General features: G+C 43.8%; 1 protein-coding gene across 2 annotated transcripts in view; it reads left to right on the top strand.

The window, feature by feature from the left end:
* Positions 1-24,142, top strand: part of LOC140730677 (sorting nexin-31-like) — a 142,775-nt gene that overhangs the window by 42,160 nt on the left and 76,473 nt on the right. For both annotated transcript variants that reach the window (XM_073051441.1, XM_073051451.1), the window contains 3 exons: positions 1,097-1,207; positions 6,444-6,534; positions 10,145-10,232. In XM_073051441.1, coding sequence (XP_072907542.1) covers positions 1,097-1,207; positions 6,444-6,534; positions 10,145-10,232 — 290 coding nt within the window. The remainder of the gene's footprint in view (positions 1-1,096; positions 1,208-6,443; positions 6,535-10,144; positions 10,233-24,142) is intronic.

Raw genomic sequence — 24,142 nt, forward strand, 5'->3', positions numbered from 1 at the left:
GAGGACTGTCCGTGTCTGTGACAGCTCGCTTTGCTGTTGTTTTCTTGCTTGTGTTCTGTGTTGTTCTGCCCAGCATTGTGGGCATGCTATGTTGCTGCTGGATGTGACGACACTCGTGGGCTGTTGTCAGCACATCCTGAGGTTGTGTTGTTTGTTAACACAAATGACACATTTCACTGTATGTTTCAATGTAAATGTGATGAATAGAATTGAATCTGAATCTAATTAGTATTAGTGGGAAGTACTTGGGCGGTTGCATCTGTTAGTGCCAACAAGCTGTGGGATTCTGATGGGTGGCTCTATAGAGTACAAGCACAATAAATGATGAATATTTTCAGAAGAGAGAGAAATGTGAGGAGAAACTCTTTGACAGGGTGAGAAGATGAGTGCAGAAAAGAAAGACAGCAAAGATGCCTTAATTTTCCTTGCAGCAGATATGCTGAGGTATAAAAAAGTATGGGGGAGTGGCATAAATGGAGAAGACAGAATATCAGCTACCTAAATTAGAGGGCATAGTTTAGGTTAAGAGATGTGGAGGGATCTGAGTAAGGTTATTTAGGGGGCAGATGGAATCTGGAACACTCTGTCTGGATGGGTAATGGAAGTAGATACTTTCATAATACTGTATTAAGGGAGTTTCTCGATGAGTGCATGAACTTCTGAGGCACAGGGGTTTTGTTTTTGGCTAAATTGTGAGGACCAATTGCATAAATTAGATTTACCTATGGATAGTTTAACTTTTATAAGTGTGTCTGGGTTTCAGAAATGTATAACTACTGTTCAAGTCCCTGACAGCATTGGCAAAAGACCTATCTCCTCCCCTGGCTTTGCCTCCTGTCAAAGACTGTCAACCTTTTTTGGGGTGGGGGGGTGGGGCCTGCCTAAGGCTGAGCCGTCACTGAGACCTTGCCACTTAATTAGAGAGTGTGGAAGGACACTGAAATCAGGGGTCAGGTCCAGCACAACCCAGTTCAATATTGAGGCGAAGCTCTAGCTGTTACATAGGTGAAATATAATTGATTAAAAGAAATTTTAAAGCCTTCTTCTGCACACTCAATACCAGAAGACCACTAAGGCTTTTTAATTTTCATTGCAGGAAACATTTAAAATTCATCCTCGAGATATCCACATGGAGATTTTTCTTGCAGATGGAACAAAACTTCTCATTGACACCAATACGTGTGACTCTGCAGAAAGGATGCTGGCGGTAAGTTTCCTCTTCATACACTCAGCTGCCACTTTATTAGCTACAGGAGGTACATAGTAAAGTGGTCACTGAGTGCATGCTCGTGATCTTCTGCTGTTGTAGCCCATCCACTTCAAGGTTTGATGTGTTGTGCGTATAGAGTTGCTCTTCTACACACCACCATTCCCCCTCTGACCTGTCTCATTACCAAGGTGTTTCACGCACAGAACTGACCCCCACTGGATGTTTTATGTTCTTGCACTACTCTCTGTAAACTCTAGAGACTGTGGTGTGTGAAAATCCCAGGAGATCAGCAGTTTCTGAGATACTCAAACCATCCCATCCGGCACCAACTATCATTCCATGGTCAAAGTCACTTAGATCACATTTCTTCCTCATTCTGATGTTTGGTCTGAACAACAACTGAACCTTTTGACTATGTCTGCATGCTTTCATGCATTGAGTTGCTGCCTCATGACTGGTTGATGAGACATTTGCATTAACAATCAGGCATACCTAATAAAGTGGCCACTGAGTTTATCGTTGGGAGGAAGAACGTGTATTGCATAGCTTAATAGGACAGGAGTATGACTAAAATGCCATATGTGCCATACATTCTCAGCGGCAAGTTCCCTTGTCTATTGTGACAGTTGCTGTCAGTTAAAAAGCATGGAACAGAGATCTTTTGGCTGCTCCCTCTCATAAATTAAAAATAATCCCATGACATTAATTTGAAGAGGAATAAAGTTCTCTCTGGTGGCCTGGCCAATATTTATTGCTTAATCAACATTACTAATTAGGATTATCTGGTTATTGTTGAACTGTTATTCGTGGGGCTCTGCTGGGCAGACATTGTTTGTCATGTTTCCACTGTTACAATGTTTGAATATACACTCTGTGGCCACTTTATTAGGTACGCCTGTACTTATTAATGGAAATATCTAATCAGCCAATCATGTGGCAACAACTTAGTGCACAAAAGCATGCAGACATGTCCCACAGCAACTCAATGTGTGACCAAATTGTGTTTGTTCTTTCGTGATGCATGAAATGTTTCAACTATGCAACTGAAGAGCTGTCAACATAAAAACAGATACCAATGCCAAGTCAAATTTTCTGCTAACAAAATTCAATTATGTTGAAAGCTTTGCATAACAGGATTAGATTTGAATTCATAATTGGCATGTGAAGCAAATACTGACCCATTTTCAGCCAAGTAGACAATAGACAAAAGGTGCAGGACTAGGCCATTTGGCCCTTTGAGCCAGCCATTCACTGTGATCATGGCTGATCATCCACAATCAGTACCCCGTTCCTGCCTTCTCCCCATATCCCTTGATTCCACTATCTTTAAGAGCTTTATCTAACTCTTTCTTGAAAGCATCCAGAGAATTGGCCTCCACTGCCTTCTGAGGCAGTAGGAGTAGGAACTTTAATGCTGGCTGTCATCAATGTGTTCTTCAGACTGAACAGTTGTGTTAGAAATTTGTCACAAGTGTTTTCACTTAGAGTCACAGAGTGGGACAACATGGATACAGGCCCTTTGGCCCAACGAGTCCATGACAACTGTGCTTTCCACCTCTTTTGTAGCGCCAAGCCACTGGATATTTTGTCCATACATATTTTGTAGGTAAAATGTTTGATTGAAATACACCAACAATATAAATACAATTTGTGGATTTGTGTTTACATTTTCCACAGATCTGTTTTGAATAAAACCAGTCAATTATGATTAAATAGGTTTGTCAGAACTTGACCTGTTATGTTTGTTATTTAACTTGGTTCCTGTTTGATCTGAGTTATTGGTTAATTGGGTGCACAAATATTTGTTTAGCCAGGAGTCATATTGATACTGCAGTTTATCACCACTTTTAAACAGAAATGGTCGTTGGATATTGGGATGATTGAGCTGTATCATTGGCATGGACTCCTTCGACTCAAAACTGAGGTCAATATCAATTCGGTTCCACTAATACATTGAATTAAGTCCTTAAAAAGACCAATCACTGTTTTACTAACATTTGAAGAACAGAGGAGAAGGATGATATATGACATGTACATCAAAACATCTAGTGACATGTGCTATTCACCATGTGTAAGACCTACCCTGGATGGTTCTCCCAAAGTGCAGCACCTCACACTTAATCTGTATTAAATTCCATCTGCCATTTTTCAGCCAGTTTCACCATCTGGATCCAGATTTTGCTGCAAGCTTTGGTAGTCTTCCTCGTTGTCCACTACAGCCCCTATTTTGGTCTCATCCACAAATTTGCTGAACTAGTTTACCACATTATCATCCAGATTGTTGACATAGATGACAAACAACAATGGACCCAGCACTGAGCCCTGTGGCACACCACTTGTCACAGGCCTTCGGTCTAAGAGGCAGCCATCTACTACCATTGTCTGACTTCTTCCACAAAGCCAATGTTGAATCCTATTTACTGCCTCATCTTGAACGCCAAGCAATTCATTGTGAATGCCAAGCGACCGAACCCCCACACACACACACACACTGCCCCCCCACCCAATAGCCACTTCATTAGGTACACCTGTACACCACGTTAATGCAAATATTTATTCAACCAATCATGCAGCAGCAATTTAATGCATAAAAACACACATACATGGTCAAGAGGTTCAATTGTTGTTCAGACCAAACATCAGAATGGGGAAGAAATGTGATCTAAGTGACTTTGACCGTAGAATGATTCTGGTGCCGGGCAGGGTAGTTTGAGAATCCCAGGAACTGCTGATTTCCTGGGCTTTTCATGTAAACCAGTCTGCGGAGATTACAGAGAACAGTGTGAAAACAAAAAACGCCCAGTGAGTGGCAGTCTCTGGGCGAAGACTAGTTCAATCTGACAGGAAGGCAACGGTAACTCAAATAACTACATGTTACAACAGTGGTGTGCAGAAGAACATGTCTACATGAACAACATATCAAACCTTGAGGTGGATGGGCTACAGCAGCAGAAGACCACATTGAGTTCCACTCCTGTAACTAATAAAGTGGACATTGTGTGTGTGTGTGTGTGTGTGTGTGTGTGTGTGTGTGTGTGTGTGTGTGTGTGTGTGTGTGTGTGTGTGTGTGTGTGTGTGTGTGTGTGTGTGTGTGTGTGTGTGTGTGTGTGTGTGTGTGGTGTGTGTGTGTAATGGTACAACTTGTTCTCAATATAAATATACATACTATATACATGTATATTGAGAACATGTGTTGTAGAGTCATTGAAAGTGAGCCCATAGGTTAAGGAATCAATTCAGAGTTGAGGTGAGTGAAGTTATCCATGATGGTTCAGGAGCTTGATGATTGTAGGGTAATAACTGTTCCTGAACCAGGTGCTGTGGCACCTATGGCTGCTGCACCTCCTATCTGATGGTACTAGTGAGAAGAGAGCGTGGTCTGGATGCTGAGGGTCCTTGACGATGGATACTGCTTTATTGTAGCAGTGCTCTTTGTAAATGTGCTCATTGATGGAGAGGGCTTTGCCTGTGATTGATTGGGCAGTATCTACTACTCTTCCGTTTCTGAGCATTGCTGTTTCCATGCCAGGCTGTGATGCAACCAGGCAGGATACTCTCCACTGTACACCTATTGAAGTTTGACAAAGTTTTCGGTGACAACTTCTAAGAAAGTAGAGATGCTGTTGAGCCATCTTTGTGATGGCACTTAAATACTGGTCCTAGGACAGATCCTCTGACATGATAATAGCACAGAATCTAAAGCTACTGTCTCTCTCCATCTCTGATTCCCTAATGAGGACCAGCTCAGAGACCTTTAGCTTTTTCCTTCTGTAGTTGATAACTGGCTCTTTGAATTTGCTGTCTATGAGTGAGAGGTTGCTGTTGTGGCACCGTTCAACCAGATTTGTAATCTCTCTCCAATATGCCAATATGTCACCATCTTTGATCTGTCTGTCTGCCATTAGCCTTCTGGGAGAAATGCTCCTGTCTGTTTACAAAGGAAGATATACAAAGGCCAAAGTTTTGAGAAGAGATGGTCACTGATGCTTGCTGCTGCCTGCAACAAGAGCTTGGCAAATGGAGACATGCAGACTTGTGTTTAGTCTACTCTCCCTGTGAAGTCTATGATGGCTCTGAAATATTTAGCTTTGTGATCATTTAAGACTATGACAATTGACACATGCCATATTTTGTGTTCATTTTCAATAAGGACCTGCAGGCAGTGTGGGCTTATAGACTAGTCTCAATAGCAGAGTTCCCAAAGGCATATAGGTGAGCATCTGTAATAAAACCAAAACATCTGAAATATTCAGCAAGTCAGCATCTATGGAGATGGAATCAGTGTTGACCTAGTCTTGGTACTTATTAACCAGGGCATTGGAATCAACAATGATCTACTTCCATTTCAGGTCTTGAGGTGACAATATCATTTCCAGTCAGTCACCTTGTGTTTGACTACTCCTGCACCTAGTATCGTTTATGTGTATATGGCCACTATCAACAGTTACTTATGTATTTGTTTTATAGGATTGTTTTTATATTGTATTTATTCTATTTTTTATGCTCAGTGTTTTTTTTAATGCTGCATCGGATCTGGAGTAACAATCATTTTGTTCTCCTTGACACTTGTGTACTGAAGCATGGAAATAATCTAGAGGCTTGAGTCTTGAGGCCAGTGTAGGATCTGCAGATATTTGCTCCAGCTGGAGGAGCTTGGTGGTTTCACCAGTGTGGTGGTTTGGGAAATGGTGAGTTTTTTTCAGTGCTTATACTGCACTTCTGTACACCTCTGATGCCTGGACCCAAAGTTCTCAGTGCCATCTCAAACAACTCTTCTCCAGTTTGAGCGATTATGAACCAAAGATTCCCAAGTTTAAATGGGGGTGTTCACTTGGTAATCTGCTGGAGGAATGTTCCAAAAAAAACCCTTTTAATATTGGAAAGTTGTGGGAAGGGAGAAAATAGCAAAGGCATACTTGACGGTCTGTGATGCTGGTTTGGACCTTCTGCTTCATAAACAGCAAAGGCTTCTATATATTGTATGTTAGAATCACAAAAGATTTATCCCATTGTCTCCTATGTTCAGAATATTACATAAATTAACTCCTAGTCAACTCTTATAAATTATTAGTTATTGATTCTTGTTGATGAGATTGCTTCCAATGGCCTTCTCCTGTTTCTTAATAACTTTCCCTCGCAGAAGCTAATTGAGTCAAATTTCTCTTAATTCTTAAAATATTTTTTTCCTCTGTGCCAAATGTACTTCAGTAATGAGGTGATTTGCTTTTAAAAGATTGCAGCCCGGGAAATTGAACTACCGAGGCACCTTTTGGAATATTTCACCTTGTATCTCGTTTGTGAACAGCCCGAAGGAGGGTACTCTGGTGAGTTCCAAATTCAATTTCACTCCAAAAGGCAATTCGGAGGTGCAGTAATGCGAGAAGCATCTACTTGAGAGGTGGAAGATATTTACATATGGTGCAATGTTTCTTTGTCTATTTCCCTCACTTGCCCTTGCCTCTTCAACTTCTCCTTCCCCTGCTCCTCTCCCTCCAGTTCCCCCTCACCCCATGACTGCATGACTATAGTGGCTAGTTAATCCAGGTTTACCTGTAATGTGCTGCTGACCGGCAGAATTCAGTTTGAATTGATGAGGATGTGGAGAGAATAAAATGCTTTAGGTCAGGCTTGGTTTTTACACCAACCCTAATCTAAAAGCGGAGGCTTGATAGACAGAGCGGACGAGGTTGTCCTCATTTCCTGCTTCCATGAAGCAACTCTGTGTGACCCCATCTAATCAGCTCTTCAATGTCTCAGCCAAGATTTATTCAAACAGTAATTCTACTTTTTTATCTGTCAGAGATTTTATACAATCTCAAAAGATATTATCACCACCCCATGCAAATGGAAGTTCTTTCATTCATCACCCACTAGCCTGGAAATTCTGAAGTGTGGTCAGTTTTCTCTCAGCACCACACTTATGAAAGTCTTTTTCACTTTCCCTGAAATGGAATATGATTTTTCAGAAATTTAGCTTTCAGTTGCAAGTTTCTTGTATTTATTGAAGCACATTGTAATGTTAGATGCACTTCCAAATGAAGGGTGTAATACAATGGGTGACTCCACTTATTACACTGTTACTGGGGAAATGATTGCACGTTGTGGGAGCAAACTGAAAGATAACACGGAGTTGAAAGAGGCGGCTGAAGAGATTGAAGAGGCATTAGTAATGTTCTTTCAAGAAACACGAGATTCAGGTATGGTTCTGAAGACTGAAAATTTACAAAGGTCACTCACTTTTCAAGAAGGGAGCGAGGCAGAAGAAAGAAAATTATAGGACTGTTAGCCCTTTGCCAGGATCTCGGCCCGAAACGTCAACAGTGCTTCTCCTATAGATGCTGCCTGGCCTGCTGTGTTCCACCAGCATTTTGAGTGTGTTGTTGTTTGAATTTCCAGCATCTGCAGATTCCCTCGTGTAAACTAAAGTGAGCATGATCTCCTTATGAAATCTTGCCTGACAAATCTGTTGGAATTCTTTGTGGAAATAATTAGCAGGATAGACAAAGGAGAGTCAATGGGTGTTGTTTACTTGGACTTTCAGAAGGCCTTTGACAGTCTGTGGTGAGTGGGTTGCCGCAGGGGTTGCTGTTGTGCAGAGGGACTTGGGAGTGCTTGTTCATGAATTGCAAAAAGTTGGCTTGCAGGTACAACAGGTTATTAAGAAGGCAAATGGAATGTTGGCCTTCATTGCCAGAGGGATTGAATTCAAGAGCAGGGAGGTCATGCTGCAATTATACAGGGTACTGGTGAGGCCGCACCTGGAGTACTGTGTGCAGTTCTGGTCTCCGTACTTGAGGAAGGACATACTGGCTTTGGAGGCAGTGCAGAGGAGGTGCATCAGGTTGATTCCAGGGATGAAGGGTTTAACCTATGAGGAGAGATTGAGTCGCCTGGGGCTATACTCTCTGGAGTTCAGAAGAATGAGAGGGGACCTTATAGAAACATACAAAATTTTGAAAGGGATAGATAAGATAGAAGTAGAAAAGTTGATTCCATTGGTAGGTGAGACTAGAACTAGGGGACATTGCCTCAAGATTCGGGGAGAAGATTTAGGACAGAGATGAAGAGAAACTGTTTTTCCCAGAGAGTGGTGAATCTGTGGAATTCTCTGCCCAGGGAAGCAGATGAGGCTTCTTCACTAAATATATTTAAGGAGCAGTTAGATAGGTTTTTACATAGTAAGGGAATTAAGGATCATGGGGAAAAGACAGGTAGATGGAGCTGAGCTTACGGACAGATCAGCCATGATCTTATTGAATGGCAGGGTAGGCTGGATGGGCCGGATGGCCTCCTTCTGCTCCTATTTCTGATGTTCTTATTACAGGAAAAATACCAGTATGGATAGAAGATCAGCTGAGTGGCAGAAGGCAAAGGCAAAGAACAAAGGAAGCCTGTGATTTGTGGTGTTCCACTGGAGTCTGTGTTGGGACTGCTTTTTACATTATTTGTCAGTGACTTGGATGATGAAATTGATAGCATTTTGGCAAAGTTCACAGACGATGCAAAGATGGGTGGAGAGGCAGGTAGCTTTGAGGAAGTAGAGAGGCTACAGAAGGACTTAGACAGATTAAGAAAATGGGCAAAGGAATGACAGATGCACTACAGTGTAGGGAAATGTATGGTCATGCACTTTGGTGGAAGAAATAAAAGCACAGACTATTAGAACGGAGATGAGGAATTTCTTCAGCCAGAGATTGGTGAATCCGGAATTCATTGCCACAGGCTGCTGTGAGGTCAACTCATTGGGTATTTTTAAGGCAAAGGTTGATTGGTCATGAGTGTGAGAAGATAAGGGGAGAAGGTAGGAGATTGGATCTGAGAGGGAATTAGGATCAGCCATGATGAAATGGTGGAGTAGACTTGATGGTCCAAATGACCTAATTCTGCTTCTGTACCTTATGGTCTTATAAAGGATACTGACCCGAAAAATTGACTGTTTATCCCTCTGCATTGTTGCTTTCTGATTGCTGAATTCCACCAGCATTTTGGTGTGTGTTTCTCTGGATTTCCTGTATCTACAGAAATCTCTTGAGTTTATAATATTTCCTTGCTTTGTTTCATATTTCATCACCTGCAGTTATTTTAACTTTCTGTAAGTAACCCAATGTTGAGTTCAGATTTCAAACTGAAAGTGTCCTAAATGTAGGTCTGTACATAGGGTCACCTCAAATCTTCATTGATAATTTTGATGACATTATTAAAATCAAACCCTTCCCAGTGTTTAAGCTATTTAACATCTTGGAATTGGGAGGGAGGTCCATCAAGATGCTTTGCTGTGATCAGATGTGGTTATGGGGAAGCAGACTCAATGGGCCAATAGACGAATTCTGCTCCTTTGTCTTGTGCAAATTTGTAATCAGCAAACCACAATGAAGTTTATCCATTGAGCCAAGTTAGCTTTTATTGATGTAATAGATTGCCATTTTCCCTTTCCTGTTTATTGTTCATTGAAAAAGTGACTGAGACTTCCCAAGTTCTTCCCAAGGGAAAGTAAAAGTAAGCATATGTCACCATATTCTACTTTGAAATTCATCTTCCTGCAGGCATTTACAGGAAAATAAAGAAATACAATAAAATTTATGCAAAACCATACATAAACAATGACTGCCAAAAACCAATGCACAAAAGATATATTCCATGTGTGATCTCTAGATGTTATTATGTTGTGAATCAGAAAAAAAATTAATGGCAGAGAAAATTTTTAATGGGTGAAAGAACAGTTAACTCGAGCTGTTGAGGATGTGTTTCTTTGGGTGGTATGTGGTCTTGAGTTTTTCCACTGAGTTTTTCCACTGAGTCTATTGTTTACGTTATCTATATGCTCCACTTCTCTATTCTTCCTCTATAGACTCCCATTGATACCATTTCAGAGTATTATAATATATCTTGGAAAAAGACACTGTTGTGACTATTTTTTTCATTATCTCGGAGCAGTGCTGAGAAAGCTGCATGCCTTTGAGTTGCCATATGTGAGACTGTGGAGCCCGCAGAATGGAAACAGCAGAATAATGATCCGGAGAAGGTAGGAAAAGAGTATTTTTCTTGTTAGCAATTTCTAAAAGGTATCGTTTCTTTACTGTACATTTCTGTTTCTATGCATCTGTCGCATTGGTTATCTTCAGTATATATTCAGTAAAATGATTGCTTTAATGAAGTTTTTTCAGTATTCTGAAGTTTTCTGCCCTACTCTGTTTGCTTGTTCATTCCACCTACTAGAAACTAAGTAAAGTACACAGTGGATATTTTATTAATTATCTCCTGTACCCAACAAAGTGGCCACTGAGTGTGTATTCATGGTCTTCTGCTGTTGTAGCCCATCCGCTTCAGGGTTCAATGTGTTGTGCGTTCAGAAATGCTCCTCTGCACACCACTATTGTAATGAGTAGTTATGTGAGTTGCTGTCACCTTCCTGTCAGCTTGATCCAGTCTGGCCATTCTGTGCTTTCCTCTCTCATTAGCAAGGCATCTTTGCCAGTGAACTGCTGCTCACTGGATGTTTTCCATTGTTTTTAACACCATTCTGTGTAAGCTCCAGAGACCGATTGTGAGTGAAATTCCCAGGAGATCAGCAGTTTCTCAGATGTTCAAACCTCCCTGTCTGACACCAACAGTCGTTCCACAATCAGTGTCACTTAGATCACATTTCTTCCCAATTCTGATGCTTGGCCTGAACAGCAACTGAACCTCTTGACCTGCATGCTTTAATGTATTGAGTTGCTGCCACGTGAATGGCTGATTAGTTAATTGCATTAATAAGCAGGTATAATTAAAAAAGTGGCCACTGAGGCCAATAAATAGGTAAAGCAAAAAGAAATCAAGATGGTGTGGCAGTGTTCATAGGGTATGGACCATTCAGAAATCTGATGTCGGGGGGTGGGGGTGAAGCTGTTTCTAAATCGTTGAGTACCCATATGAAGAGTCCAAATCCTAACATCAACCGTCTATTTCCTTCTACAGATACAGCCTCACTCACTGAATTCCATCAGCTTTTCATTAAATACATAGCTTATTAAATACTTGTTGAACCTGCCAACTTGGAGGAGCATTAAAATCATTAGGAAGTAAATTTTATTTTTTAAAATGATCACAATTCATTTGAATCTCTTTAAAACTCTTTAAAAAAAATTAAAGTTGATCTTTTAAACAAATTGAAATCTGAAACTTCCTGTGGTTAATTCTGTCGCCTCTAGATGGCAGTGCATGTCATTGGTGAAAGCATTTTACCAAATTAGAATCAGGTTTTTTATCACCGAAGTGAACTTTGTTCTTTTGCGGCATCAGTAGAGTGCGATATGTAAAACTTTCTATAAATTACAATAAGGGATATAAAAAATAAGTTGGTTCATGGGTTCCAATTTTGTATATTTGTGTCCCGTACCTGATGGTGTTCCAACCAATCAGAATGCTCTCCTTGGAACATCTATAAAAATTTGCTAGAGTCGTTGGTGACATTCCAAATCTCCTCAATTCCGAATGAAATACAGTGATACGCCTTCTTTGTAATTGCATAAATATGTTGGGACTGGGGTAGATCTTCAAAGATGTTGAAACCCAAGAACTTGAAACTGCTCACTCTTTCCATTGCTGATGCTTCGATGAGGGCTGGTGTGTGTTCCGTCGATTTCCCACTTGTCACCATCTCATCGGCCTGATAAAGTGTCTTGGCCCAAAACAAGGACTGTTCTTTTCCCTCCATCGATGCTGCCTGACCCACAGTTCCTCCAGCATCTTGTTTGTGTTGATTTAGATTTCCAGCTTCTTGTATTACTCTTCTCCAGAATCCCAACAACAAATCCCAAGAGCTCCTCAATGTCAGTGTTAAGTTGGGAGAGTGGTCCTTTGAGATGCTTTGCTGAGTTCGAAAGGCGTGTGGTTACAGGGGATGGCTGTAAACTACAACAAAGGTTTTCCATGAATCAAGTTAGCTTTTATTGATGTAATAGGTTGGAATGTTCCCTCCTCTGAGGTGAATTACACTTGTTGTTCATTGAAGTAGAGAGTGAGATCTCCTGAGGGGGAGATAACTTCAAGCAGGATTTCTATCAGTTACTATGTCTGTAAATTTATCAGGATGGGGCCTAGAGGGTAGGTTTAGTGGGCTGGGGCTTTTCTCTTTGGAGCAAGGGCTGATGATAAAGATGTACAAGATGATGAGATCGAGAGGACAGCCGGAGACTTTTTCCCAGGGTGGAAATGGCTAGTAGAAGGGGGCATGATTCTAAGGTGATCGGAGAAAAGTAAAAGGGGATGTCAGAGGCATGTTTTTTTTTACACAGAGAGTGGTGGGTGAGTGGAATGCCCCTCCAGGGTTGGTGATAGAGGCATTTGCATTAGGAACATTTAAGAAATTCTTAGATAGGAATGTGGGTGATAGAAAAACGGAGGGCTATGTCAGAGGGCGGGGTTAGGTTAAATAGTCAGCACAACATCATGGGCCGAGGGGCTTCGACTATGCTGTAGTTTTCTATGTAATTCAGAGCAAATGGAGAGCAGACAACCTTTGTAATGGGAGAGATAACAGTTAAAATTGAGCATCTGCTTTCTTCTGTGGTGTGTGAGCTCCCAAGTCTCCAGTATAACAGGCAGGAAGTACAGGGCCACTCCAAGACTGAACTGTGCATCTTAACAGGTGAAGTGATAGAGATTACAGAGGATACAGGCCCATCAGCCAGGGAAGTCCATGCTACCAACTCACCTGGTCCCAAATTCCTGCATTCAGCCCCTATCCCTCTATGCCAGGTGTTCTCCATGGAGCCCAGGCTGGGAACCCCAGCTCTCAGCCCCATACCACCAGGTGTTCAACCCCATTTCTCCTTGCCAGCCAATCTCGCCTGCCTGTGTTTGACCTGCCTCCCCCCTTCCCACTACTACTGCTGGGCGGAAGGTGTAGGAGTACTGGGTCGCACGCCGCCAGGTTCGGGAGCAATGTTGCCCTACAGCTTTCAGGCTCCTGGGCCTGCTTCACTCCCCTCGGCGCTGAACTGACTCCGCAGCTGGGGACTTGCTTTCCGTGACACTGCTGTTCATGTTCTGTGTATTACGTGGTACATTTTTTATTGTTTGCATGATGGTCCTCTTTTGCACGATAGAGCTTTGTTGGTGTTTGCTGTGTGTGGTTTTTCATGGATTGTATCCTGCTTCTTTGTCTTGTGGCCTCCTGCAAGAAGGTGAAACTCAAGGTTTTACATGGTATAAATACTTTGATAATAAATGTACTTTCAAATGTACTTGTTAAATGATCCTGCCTCACCATTTCCTCTGGCAGCTTATTCCACATATTCAGCACCCTCTGCACGATAAAGGTAACCCTCAGGTACCTTTTAAATCATCCCCCCTCTCACCCTAAATCTATGACCCCCATTTCTGGTCTTTCCTATTAGTCAAAGGCCTGAAAATCAGCATGCAATACCCATGCCTGAAAAAAGTATTTAAAAATCACAAATATAACTAAAGAGACTGAGGACATTTCCTAGTGTGTGTACTTACCCTTGGTTCTGGTTTCTACCCCCAGGAAAGGCAAGCACAGAGTGAGGTCGGCAGGAGGATGCAAATATAAAAAAACATAAATTTCTCTAAACTTCCTGTAATTTTCCCAACTCGCCTTCTGTCTTTTTCCATTCCCCATTTTGGTTCCCCTCTTACCCTTTTTCTTCTCCTCACCTATCTATCACTTCCCTCAGGTTCCCCTCCTCCTCCCTCTCTCCCATGGTCTGCTCTCCTCTCCTATCAGATTCAATCCTTTACCTCTTCCACCTATCACCTCCCAGCTTCTCATTTCATCCCCGTCCCCCACTCTCTTACCTCCCCCTCGCCTGGTTTCACCTATCACCAGCCTCCTCCTGCCGACCTCAGTCTGTGCTTGTACTGCTTCCCCTTCCGCCACACCCTATCTTGGCTTTCCCCCCTTCCTTTCCAGTCCTGATGGAGGGTCTCGGTACGAAACATTAACTATTTATTCCCCTTCATGGATGCTGCCTGGCCTGCTGAGTTCCTCCAGCATTTTGTGTGTGCTGTTACATGCTTAAAACACTTCTTCTTCTTCAAATGCGAAGCTGGTGGGAGCAGGTGCATTGAAAGAATGCATCTGTAGCCCTGCTCATTGTAGACATAGCGCAGGGATTTTCAAAGGCCGTGTTATTTTGTTACAGAGTTGAGGGGATAAGATGTCGGGTGGGTGGAGGGCTGACGATGACAACGTTGCTCTGTAAGTAAGTGTCCTGGGAAAGACAGGCGATGGTTGTTGTGAATGTGGTGCACTGTACATCCTCTCTCGCTTCCAGCTGTTCAACCAGATGGGTTCTCCCTATCATCAAGGACACCTTCAAAAGGCAGTGCCTCAAAAAAGCGGCATCCATTATGAAGGAACCCCACCACCCAGGACGTTCTCTCTTCTCATTGCTACAATCAGGAAGGAGGTACAGGAGCCTGAAGACACACACTCAACATTTTAGGGACAGCTTCTTCCCTCCATCATCAGGTTTCTGAACCCATAAACACTATCACTATTTTATTTAAAATTATTAAATATTATTGTGTGTTTGTTTATTTATACATGTTATTGAAATTTATAGTATATTTTATGCATGGCACTGTACCGCTGCAACAAATGAACAGATTTCACAACGTACTGTATGTGAATGATGATAAACCTGATTGTGGTTATGGATTGTCCTACGTGCAATACTCCTCTTCTTTCTCATTCAGAAGCAAAGCACTCACTGCCCGAACAAAACCATTTGGCTCAGTTTCTGATTCCCACTTGGTGTGAAGAATGATTTCTTCATGTCATTTTCAGGAATTGAATTTCTGCTGCTTTCTCCTCCACTCTCAGGCATCTGCCTGACGTTTCTCTGAACTGGCAGTGATTCCTTTGTATCTCAGAGACCAGCATTGCACAAAAGAGTTCAGTGTTTTCCAGGCAGTCGACTGTCTGCACTCCACTGTGATTTCAGAGCGCTGGGGTTTACTTGTGAAAACCATCAAATGGCCCAAGGCAGGGTTTCTTAGATAAAACACTGTTCCAGACCTCCAAATCATAATTTAGACCATAAGACATAGGAGCAAAATTAGTCTATTTGGCCCAATGAGACTGCTCTGTTATTCCATCATGGCTGATATATTATCCCTCTCAATCCTGTTCTGCCTTCTCCCCTTAACCTTTGATGCCCTTATTAATCAAGAACCTGTCAAACTCCACTTTAAGTGTACCTAGTGACTTGGCCTCCACAGTTGTTTGTATGAATTCCACAGTTTCAACACACTGTGGCAAAAGTAATTCTTCATCATCTCTGTTCTAAGGGGGCATCCTTGTATTCTGAGGCTGTGCCCTCTGGTCATAGCCTCCCCTACTTTGGAAACATCCTCTCCACATCTATCCAAACCTTTCAATATTCGATAAGTTTCAGCTTTGTCATAATTACAGCATAAGAAATCGTATGGTGTGTTACCCTTCATTAGTCAAGTGATTTGAGTTCAAGAACCATGAGGTGATGTTGCAGCTCTGTAAATCCCTGGTTAGACTATGCATGGAATATTGTGTTCAGCTCCGGTTGCCTCATTACTAGAAGGATGAGGAAGCTTTAGAGAAGGTGCAAAGGAGACTCACCAGGATTCTGCCTGGACTAGAGAGCATGTCCTATGAGGATAGATAGAGCGAGCTAGGATTTTTCCTCTGTGTAACGGAGAAGGTTGGGAGGTGAATTGATAGAGGGGTACAAGTGGATAGCCAGAGACTTTGTCCCGAGGACAGAAATGGCTGCTACCTGGAGGTGAATTGATAGAGGGGTACAAGTGGATAGCCAGAGACTTTGTCCCGAGGACAGAAATGGCTGCTACCTGGAGGTGAATTGATAGAGGGGTACAAGTGGATAGCCAGAGACTTTGTCCCGAGGACAGAAATGGCTGCTACCTGGAGGTGAATTGATAGAGGGGTACAAGTGGATAGCCAGAGACTTTGTCCCGAGGACAGAAATGGCTGCTACCTGGAGGTGAATTGATAGAGGGGTACAAGTGGATAGCCAGAGACTTTGTCCCGAGGTCAGAAATGGCTGCTACCTGGAGGTGAATTGATAGAAGGGTACAAGTGGATAGCCAGAGACTTTGTCCCGAGGACAGAAATGGCTGCTACCTGGAGGTGAATTGATAGAGGGGTACAAGTGGATAGCCAGAGACTTTGTCCCGAGGACAGAAATGGCTGCTACCTGGAGGTGAATTGATAGAGGGGTACAAGTGGATAGCCAGAGACTTTGTCCCGAGGACAGAAATGGCTGCTACCTGGAGGTGAATTGATAGAGGGGTACAAGTGGATAGCCAGAGACTTTGTCCCGAGGACAGAAATGGCTGCTACCTGGAGGTGAATTGATAGAGGGGTACAAGTGGATAGCCAGAGACTTTGTCCCGAGGACAGAAATGGCTGCTACCTGGAGGTGAATTGATAGAGGGGTACAAGTGGATAGCCAGAGACTTTGTCCCGAGGACAGAAATGGCTGCTACCTGGAGGTGAATTGATAGAGGGGTACAAGTGGATAGCCAGAGACTTTGTCCCGAGGACAGAAATGGCTGCTACCTGGAGGCATAATTTTAAGGTGATTGGAGGAAAGCACATGGGAGGATGTCAAAGGTAAGTACTTTTTTAACACAGAGAGCGGTGGAGTGTGTGGAACACCCTGCCAGGAGTAGTGGTAGGTAGTGCAGAAAATGCAGGGGCATGCAAAGAGGATTTAAAACATTAATCACCAGGGATAGATAGATAGATAGATAGATACTTTATTCATCCCCATGGGGAAATTCAACTTTTTTCCAATGTCCCATACACTTGTTGTAGCAAAACTAATTACATACAATACTTAACTCAGTAAAAAATATGATATGCATCTAAATCACTATCTCAAAAAGCATTAATAATAGCTTTTAAAAAGTTCTTAAGTCCTGGCGGTAGAATTGTAAAGCCTAATGGCATTGGGGAGTATTGACCTCTTCATCCTGTCTGAGGAGCACTGCATCGATAGTAACCTGTCGCTGAAACTGCTTCTCTGTCTCTGGATGGTGCTATGTAGAGGATGTTCAGAGTTATCCATAATTGACCATAGCCTACTCAGCGCCCTTCGCTCAGCTACCGATGTTAAACTCTCCAGTACTTTGCCCACGACAGAGCCCGCCTTCCTTACCAGCTTATTAAGACGTGAGGCGTCCCTCTTCTTAATGCTTCCTCCCCAACATGCCACCACAAAGAAGAGGGCGCTCTCCACAACTGACCTATAGAACATCTTCAGCATCTCACTACAGACTCTTTCTTCAATTGCCTGTACATCCGTTGGTTTCAGATGAAAGCAGATGGGTGGCTTGATGTAGAGCACTGGACACCAGCTGGAATGGGAGTCTCAGCTGCCACTTTGAAACTGTGGTTTCAGAGCAGGTAAAGCTGCTTGGTCAGATAGCTGCCTGAAGAGCCAAGCCAAAACAGATGACACCCTCTTACTGAGCTATGGCAGATGTTACCCTCCCAGTCAGCTATAGCTGTGCACATCCTGCGCACGTTGCTGCGTTGCGGGTTTGGGTTTTTGGTTCCTAATTGTTCCACCATCAAGCAACAAAATGACGACAGCAAATCAAGCCCTGCTATCAGGCCTCGAGCTCTGGACTTCCAATCAACCTTCAGGCTCCAATCTTCAATATCAACCCCAGGACTTCCCAATGGCGATGGAAGAGGACCTGAACTCCAGGCTTTGAGCTCTGGACCCGCCAACGGTGGGACCTCAAACCCTTGGCCTCAAACTCTGATCTCAGGATTCACAGACCTAGGGGGTCTCCAGCTCTTGTTCCACCTGCCCGGATGAAGCACCAATTCCAGAACTTGATGACGTTTCCAACTCTCTTCCTGGTTGGTCTGTGGGAGCAACATCCAATTACATCATCACCTCGAAAGAAGGAAGAGGCCTAGAAATCCTCCCAAAAGGACAAGTGTATTGGATGGGTAATATAAGGAAAGTCGTGGCATGTTTTGGAGCTGGTGTAAAATTTTATTGTGCGTGAATTCACAAGTAGCAGAACAAGCCTTGCATGTTCAGTGAACGCAAAGGTGTAGTTTTCTTGTTCTGGTGTCGAGGGGAGGTTTGGAGTGTTGAACTGGGTGATGGATGGAAATTGAGATTTCATAGGTTGGAACACCACGAGTCTAAAATTTTATTGGGCATGAATTCATGAGTCTCGATACAGTCCTACATGTTCAACGTACACAAAGGTCTTTCTTCTTTTTTCTGGTGTCGAGGGGAGGTTTGGAGTGTTGTATTGGATGATGGGTGGAAATTGGGATTGGAATGTCAGGGAGGATCTGTGATCAGCTGCCTGGTAGGATTACTTCCGATTCACGGTGGGGCATGGGTGTTGCTTGAGAGAGATCTATAGGAAAGAGTAAATTTTAACTTAATGGAACAGAGTCAAAGTCAAGGTCAAAATTTACTATCAAAATATGTGCAGTAGATGTCACCATGTACTACCTTGCGATTCATTTTCTTGCAGGAATTTACGGGAAATTAAAGGAATATAATAGAATTCATGGAAACTATCTCTAAACATAGACTGACAAGCAATCAGAGTGCAAAATAAGACAAATTGAACAAATAATAAATAAATAAATAATAGTGAGAACTAGAGTTGGGACTGTCTGTCTGAGGCTTCCATCGATCAAGGATGTTGTGACCTAGCTGTCTAGATAAGCAAGCTTGGACAGTATGATATGGAGAGCAAACTGTTGCCCATGTGACAAGCCCCCTCTCTCCACACAACTGAACCCAAAGGAACAGCAGAGACCGATACAGTTTGGTACCAGCAGCGACGCAGGAGTTGCCAGTCAGCGTTGAACTCGATGTAGGACTGCTTTGGGACTCCAGCTTCGGATTTTTCCCCTCGAGATTTACTCCCGAAGCCCTCCCCATGAGTGGATATAGCCACAAGGCAGGGGAGGTTTGAGATCAGAGTTTTCCTTCTCCTGGAAGAGCTGCCAACCACAGCTGATGAGCCCCATCTGCCCAAAGCAACTGGCTTTAAGGCCAGCGTACTAGAGTTGTGAAGTCCATGAAAATGAGCCTGTAAGTTATGGAATCAGTACAGGGCTGAGGTGCGTGAAGTTATCCACATTGGTTCAGGAGCCTGACAGTTGTAATGGAATAACTGTTACTGAACCTGGTGGCGTGGGACGCAAGTTTCCTGTACCTCCTGTGCTGAGAGTAGTAAGCATCCACCTGTAGCTAGTTCGAAATGGCAGGTGCCAGGGATGTTGTCATGGCAGGCCTCCCATTTCCCATGCAGGTGCGCCTCTTAATGAAAGATGCACGGTCTAGCAACGTGCAATTAGATTTCCCAGTAATACGTTCCATCATCCAGACAAGGTTGCACATGTTCAGGCACCTCTGCGAGTTCACCTGTTGTGTACAGAGAGTAGCAGAAGTAAAAAAAAAGTGACTGTATTCAGAGCACAGCTCATTTTCCAAAAAGAGTTTGCTTCATGACATACACAGACTTGCCCTTGGAATCTTGATTCAGGGATCTTCAGTTGAAGTTTGTCAGGAATTGTGAGCCTTCTAATAAGGGCAGCAGCAGGAACTGAACCCCGTTCTTACAGCTGGTCCTGTAACAAGTGTTATGTAAACTGCCGCGTCACCGCGCCGCTCGGAGCAGCCCGGCGGTCGAGCAGTTAGCATAGCACTATTGCAGCATGCGTTGTCGGATCAGAGTACCATTCCTGCCGCCGCCCAGAAGGTGGATGGCACTAGTGTAACAGTTTGCGTGACACTCTTAACAGTGTCAGCTCTAAGATCTGGATTCAAAACCTGCCCGCTGTCAGCGAGTAGTTTGTACATTCTCCCCGTGACCGCGTGGGTTTCCTCTGGGTGCTCTGATGTCCTCTCTACATTCCAAAGGCTCGCGGTTTGGGTTAGTAAGGTGTGGACAGCGGTGTCAGTAGCGTGATGGGCTGCCCAGCAGAATCCTTGCTGATTTGACGCAAACAATGCATTTCTCTGAACGTTTCGATGTTCATTTGGCAAATAAAGCTAATCCTTAGCTTTATTGTCATGAGATTCTGCTTGTTGAGTGTTCTACTGGTTCCCCTCCCCTGCTTAGCAATAATTTCCCCAGGTCAGTAATATTGTCAGCCTGAAGGAAAGATACCTCAACTATTGCTTGAACGATCAAGACATTGTGACAGAAACTGTGCAGAGAAAACCTTCTGGAGGCCCCAGCTTCCCCAGTGACATTCAACAACTGTCAGAGTACCAAATTTCTATTAAAGGCTCACCTTGTTCTCCAGTGCTTTTCAGGGAGGGGACTCTGCCAATTCTGCCTACAAATGATCCGTAACTCTCCATTCCTTACATACTCATGTGACTGACTCAAAGCCTCTTCAGTACCACCAGGGTATCTGTTACCCTGTAGATTTCTGTAAATAAAGTGAAGTGAGGCGTCTTGTGTTTAACGAAACCCATGACTCATTTTACTAAACTCAGAAACCTACACAGCAAGAGCGTGTTAAAGACCTTTTGCGTAATAACGTCATCATGTCAGACCAGCTTCTTAAATCGAAGCTCTAACTCAGTGCCAGTGTTTGTGAATGATGTACGTACCTTCCTCCCAATTACGTTACCTCACACAGCCACCCTCCCGAATTCACTTAAAACTGGCTTGTGAGCCTGTCTAGAGCTCAGGCGAGCAACCCGGCTCAGGTCCGGTGTTCCATGGGTGGAGGAACCGCAAGGGGCCTCTGGCTCGTCCAGAGGTGTGTTGACACGCTCACGCTCATGTTATGACACCGGGGGGCATGGCAGTGGAATACTCCAAGTCCTGTTGGGCTGCTTTAAGGCTATGAACCAAAATAAGTTCAAGTTTACCCCACGCTTATTTATGATAGAAGTCTTCTCCCCGTTCCAAAACGTGAAATGGGTCATTGTAAAGGGACGTTAGTGTGCATCATGGTGGACGGAAACAAATGTAGTGGAATGTCCATCAATAAGGACTCAGATAGGAATGCCATGATGAGAGGTAGGCCATGATCGCTGAGCTTTTGGGCCGTCGCAGCCCAGAGATCTGAAATGTATTGGGGACCGCGGTCGGAGGAAATATCAGATGGGGTGCCAAGCAGAGCAACACAGGTGAGATGAAAGCCCAAGCCACGTCTGCAGCAGTCGTCAATGCTAGAGGGACGACCTCTGGCCACCTGATGACACGGTCCACCATGGTAAGAAGGTGTGTGAAACCGAGGGAGGGAGGAAGAGGACCAACAAGGTGCACGTTGACATGGTCAAACCATCACTTAGGGACCTCAGAAGTTGCCAGTGACACCTGAACGTGGTGGTTAATTTTTGCCCGTCAGCACCCCACACAAGCTGCAGTCCAATCACGCACGTCCTTTCTGAGGCAGGTGCAGCTGGTTTCTGTGAGGCCTTCCAGTCCAGATACAGGAGACCTTGTATGGAGTTAAAAAGAGTTTGTCCCCAGTTTGCAGGCACAATGGAGCAAGGGCAACTGTTGAGACATGGCACAAAGAGAAACATCAACCTCCCTGAACTTAACGTCAGCCAACTGCAGGCCCCTGACTGCTGTTCAGTAAGCCTGGACCCCTGGGTCAGCAACTTGGTCGGCTACAATGCCAGCATAATCATCCCCTGTGTTACAATCTCAGTGTCTGGCCATGAGAGGCAATCGGCCACGGCATTATTTTCCCCCTTGATACGTTGTATATCAGTTGTAAACTCAGATATACAGGCTAGGTAGCGTTGCAGAACATTGGGTGCACAAGGTTTTGTGATCAATGAACGCTGTGAAATCGTGACCCTCGAGAAGAAAACAAAAATGGAGGACAACCAGATAGAGACTGAGAAACGCACGGTCAAACGTGCTGTACTTCCTTTCGGGGGACGGAGCTGCCGGCTGAAGAAGGCGAATGGCTGCCACACGCCTCCAACCAACTGTTCGTGCACAGCACCCACAGCATAGTCTGAGGCGTCAGTTGTAATGGCCATGGGTGTGCCAGTACAGCCATGTTAGAAAGAGCTCGTTTGGTATCATCAAATGCCCTGGTCGTGTCCACTGACCAGTCAAGCACTTGATTAAGGGTATTGCTTTTAAGCACACTATACAGGTGGAGCATAAGTTCAGCAGTTTGCAGAATGAAGTGGTGATAGAAATTCACCATGCCTAAAAACTCCTGTAGATTTTTATTAGTGCAGGACAGTGGGAAATCCATAATACCAGCTACCTTTGATGGGAGGGGTTTCACACCTTCTGCGGAGATGTGATGGCCGAGAAAGTCAATGATTGACAATGCAAACTGGCATTTAACAAGGTTAATAATCAACCCAAGTTGGCTTAAGCGCTTGAAAAGCATGCGGAGATGAGATGCGTGTTCAGATTTGGACACACTGGCGGCAAGTATGTCATCCAGGCAAACAAAAAGAAAATGTGGGTCTTTTAATGCAGAGTTCATCAGCCATTGGAAAGTCTGCACTGCAGTTTTCAGTCTAAACAGCATGTGCAGAAACTCAGAGAGGCCAAACAGGGTCATTACAGCTGTTTTGGGAATGTCCTCCAAGCACACAGGCACCTGAGGGTCGCCCCTAACTAGATCAACTTTGGAGAAAATTAACTTTACGGCTAGACATGCCAAAAAGTCTTGAACGTGTTGGGACTAGGTAACAATTGGCTTCATTAATGGGTGACAACCACCATCACACTTAGGGACCACGTGGAGGGGTGAAGCCCAGGGGTATTCGACTGGTGTACAATTCAGAGTCTCTCCATGTTGGCAAACTCTGCCAGCTTTTCTGGCTCCAGTCTACGCAAGCAGGGGTGAACTGGCGGGCTAGTTGTGGAAATGTGGTGCTCACCCCATGTTTTGTGAGTGCGGTGGAGAATGTGGGCTCGGTGAGGTTCTGGAATTCGCCCAGCAGTCGAGTAAACTCACATGCGATGGTGCATGCACTTGATGGAGTCTTTGTGAGGAACTTGCTGAGGAAGCAAGGTAATGACCCAAGTCCTTGACATCCACAAGCCGGCAGTTCTTATGATCGACTAACAGTCCTTGGGCACACAGGAAATCTGCACCGAGCAGAGGTCTAGCTACTTGAAGCCCCAAGTGTAATGTCGCCCACTGAAGCAGTGCGTCACCCGTTGTGTCCCGTAAGTCTGGATCTTGCAGCCGTTGGCGGCCTCCAGCGAGGTTTCATCACTCTTTGCTGTCTCATCAATAAGCATATACAACAGTTCATCTCTGTGTGAAGAGAGAACACACATCATAGTACAATAGTCTCTGTTTTATTATTTTATACATTATTGTACATTGTTAAATTATTATTCTGTATTTTATTATTAGTTAATATTTATATTTATTACTATTATTTATTATTGCTAAGTGTGTTTTTAAATGCTGCTGTAACAAAATAATTTCCCACTTGGGATCAATGAAATACTTATTATTATTATTATTAGTGATGCCGGTAGCATACTTACTTGAGCACCTGTGTCACACAGGAAGCATGGCCCTGAAAGGGTGTCTGTGATGAACAGTAGACAATCCTGGCAGCTGGAACCCACGGTGTTCACAGACCTCTGATGTCCCAATGTGTAGGCACTGTTGAAGCTGAAAGGCGGTTGGCACTTCCTAGCATTTCTATCAAACCGAGTGTGGTAAAAGCATAGACCCAGCGTTGTCTGTCTCACAGCCATGGACGTCCTTGTGTTGGGGGCCTTCCTGAGGTACAGAAAGGAGGAGGAATTACATACTGCTGCCTGGCTGAGTGTAGACTATCAGCTATTTTAGTAAGCTTCCTAAAGTCCCTCAAGGGTTCATTAGCGAGTGTTATGTGAACTTGATCAGGCATTTGCTGCATTAGGAGATCTTTTAAAAATAAAACAAGGATGGTGATTTCCTGGGAGAGACAG

This window comes from Hemitrygon akajei, chromosome 1 (assembly GCF_048418815.1).
Source record: "Hemitrygon akajei chromosome 1, sHemAka1.3, whole genome shotgun sequence".
NCBI classification, from domain to species: Eukaryota; Metazoa; Chordata; class Chondrichthyes; order Myliobatiformes; family Dasyatidae; genus Hemitrygon; species Hemitrygon akajei.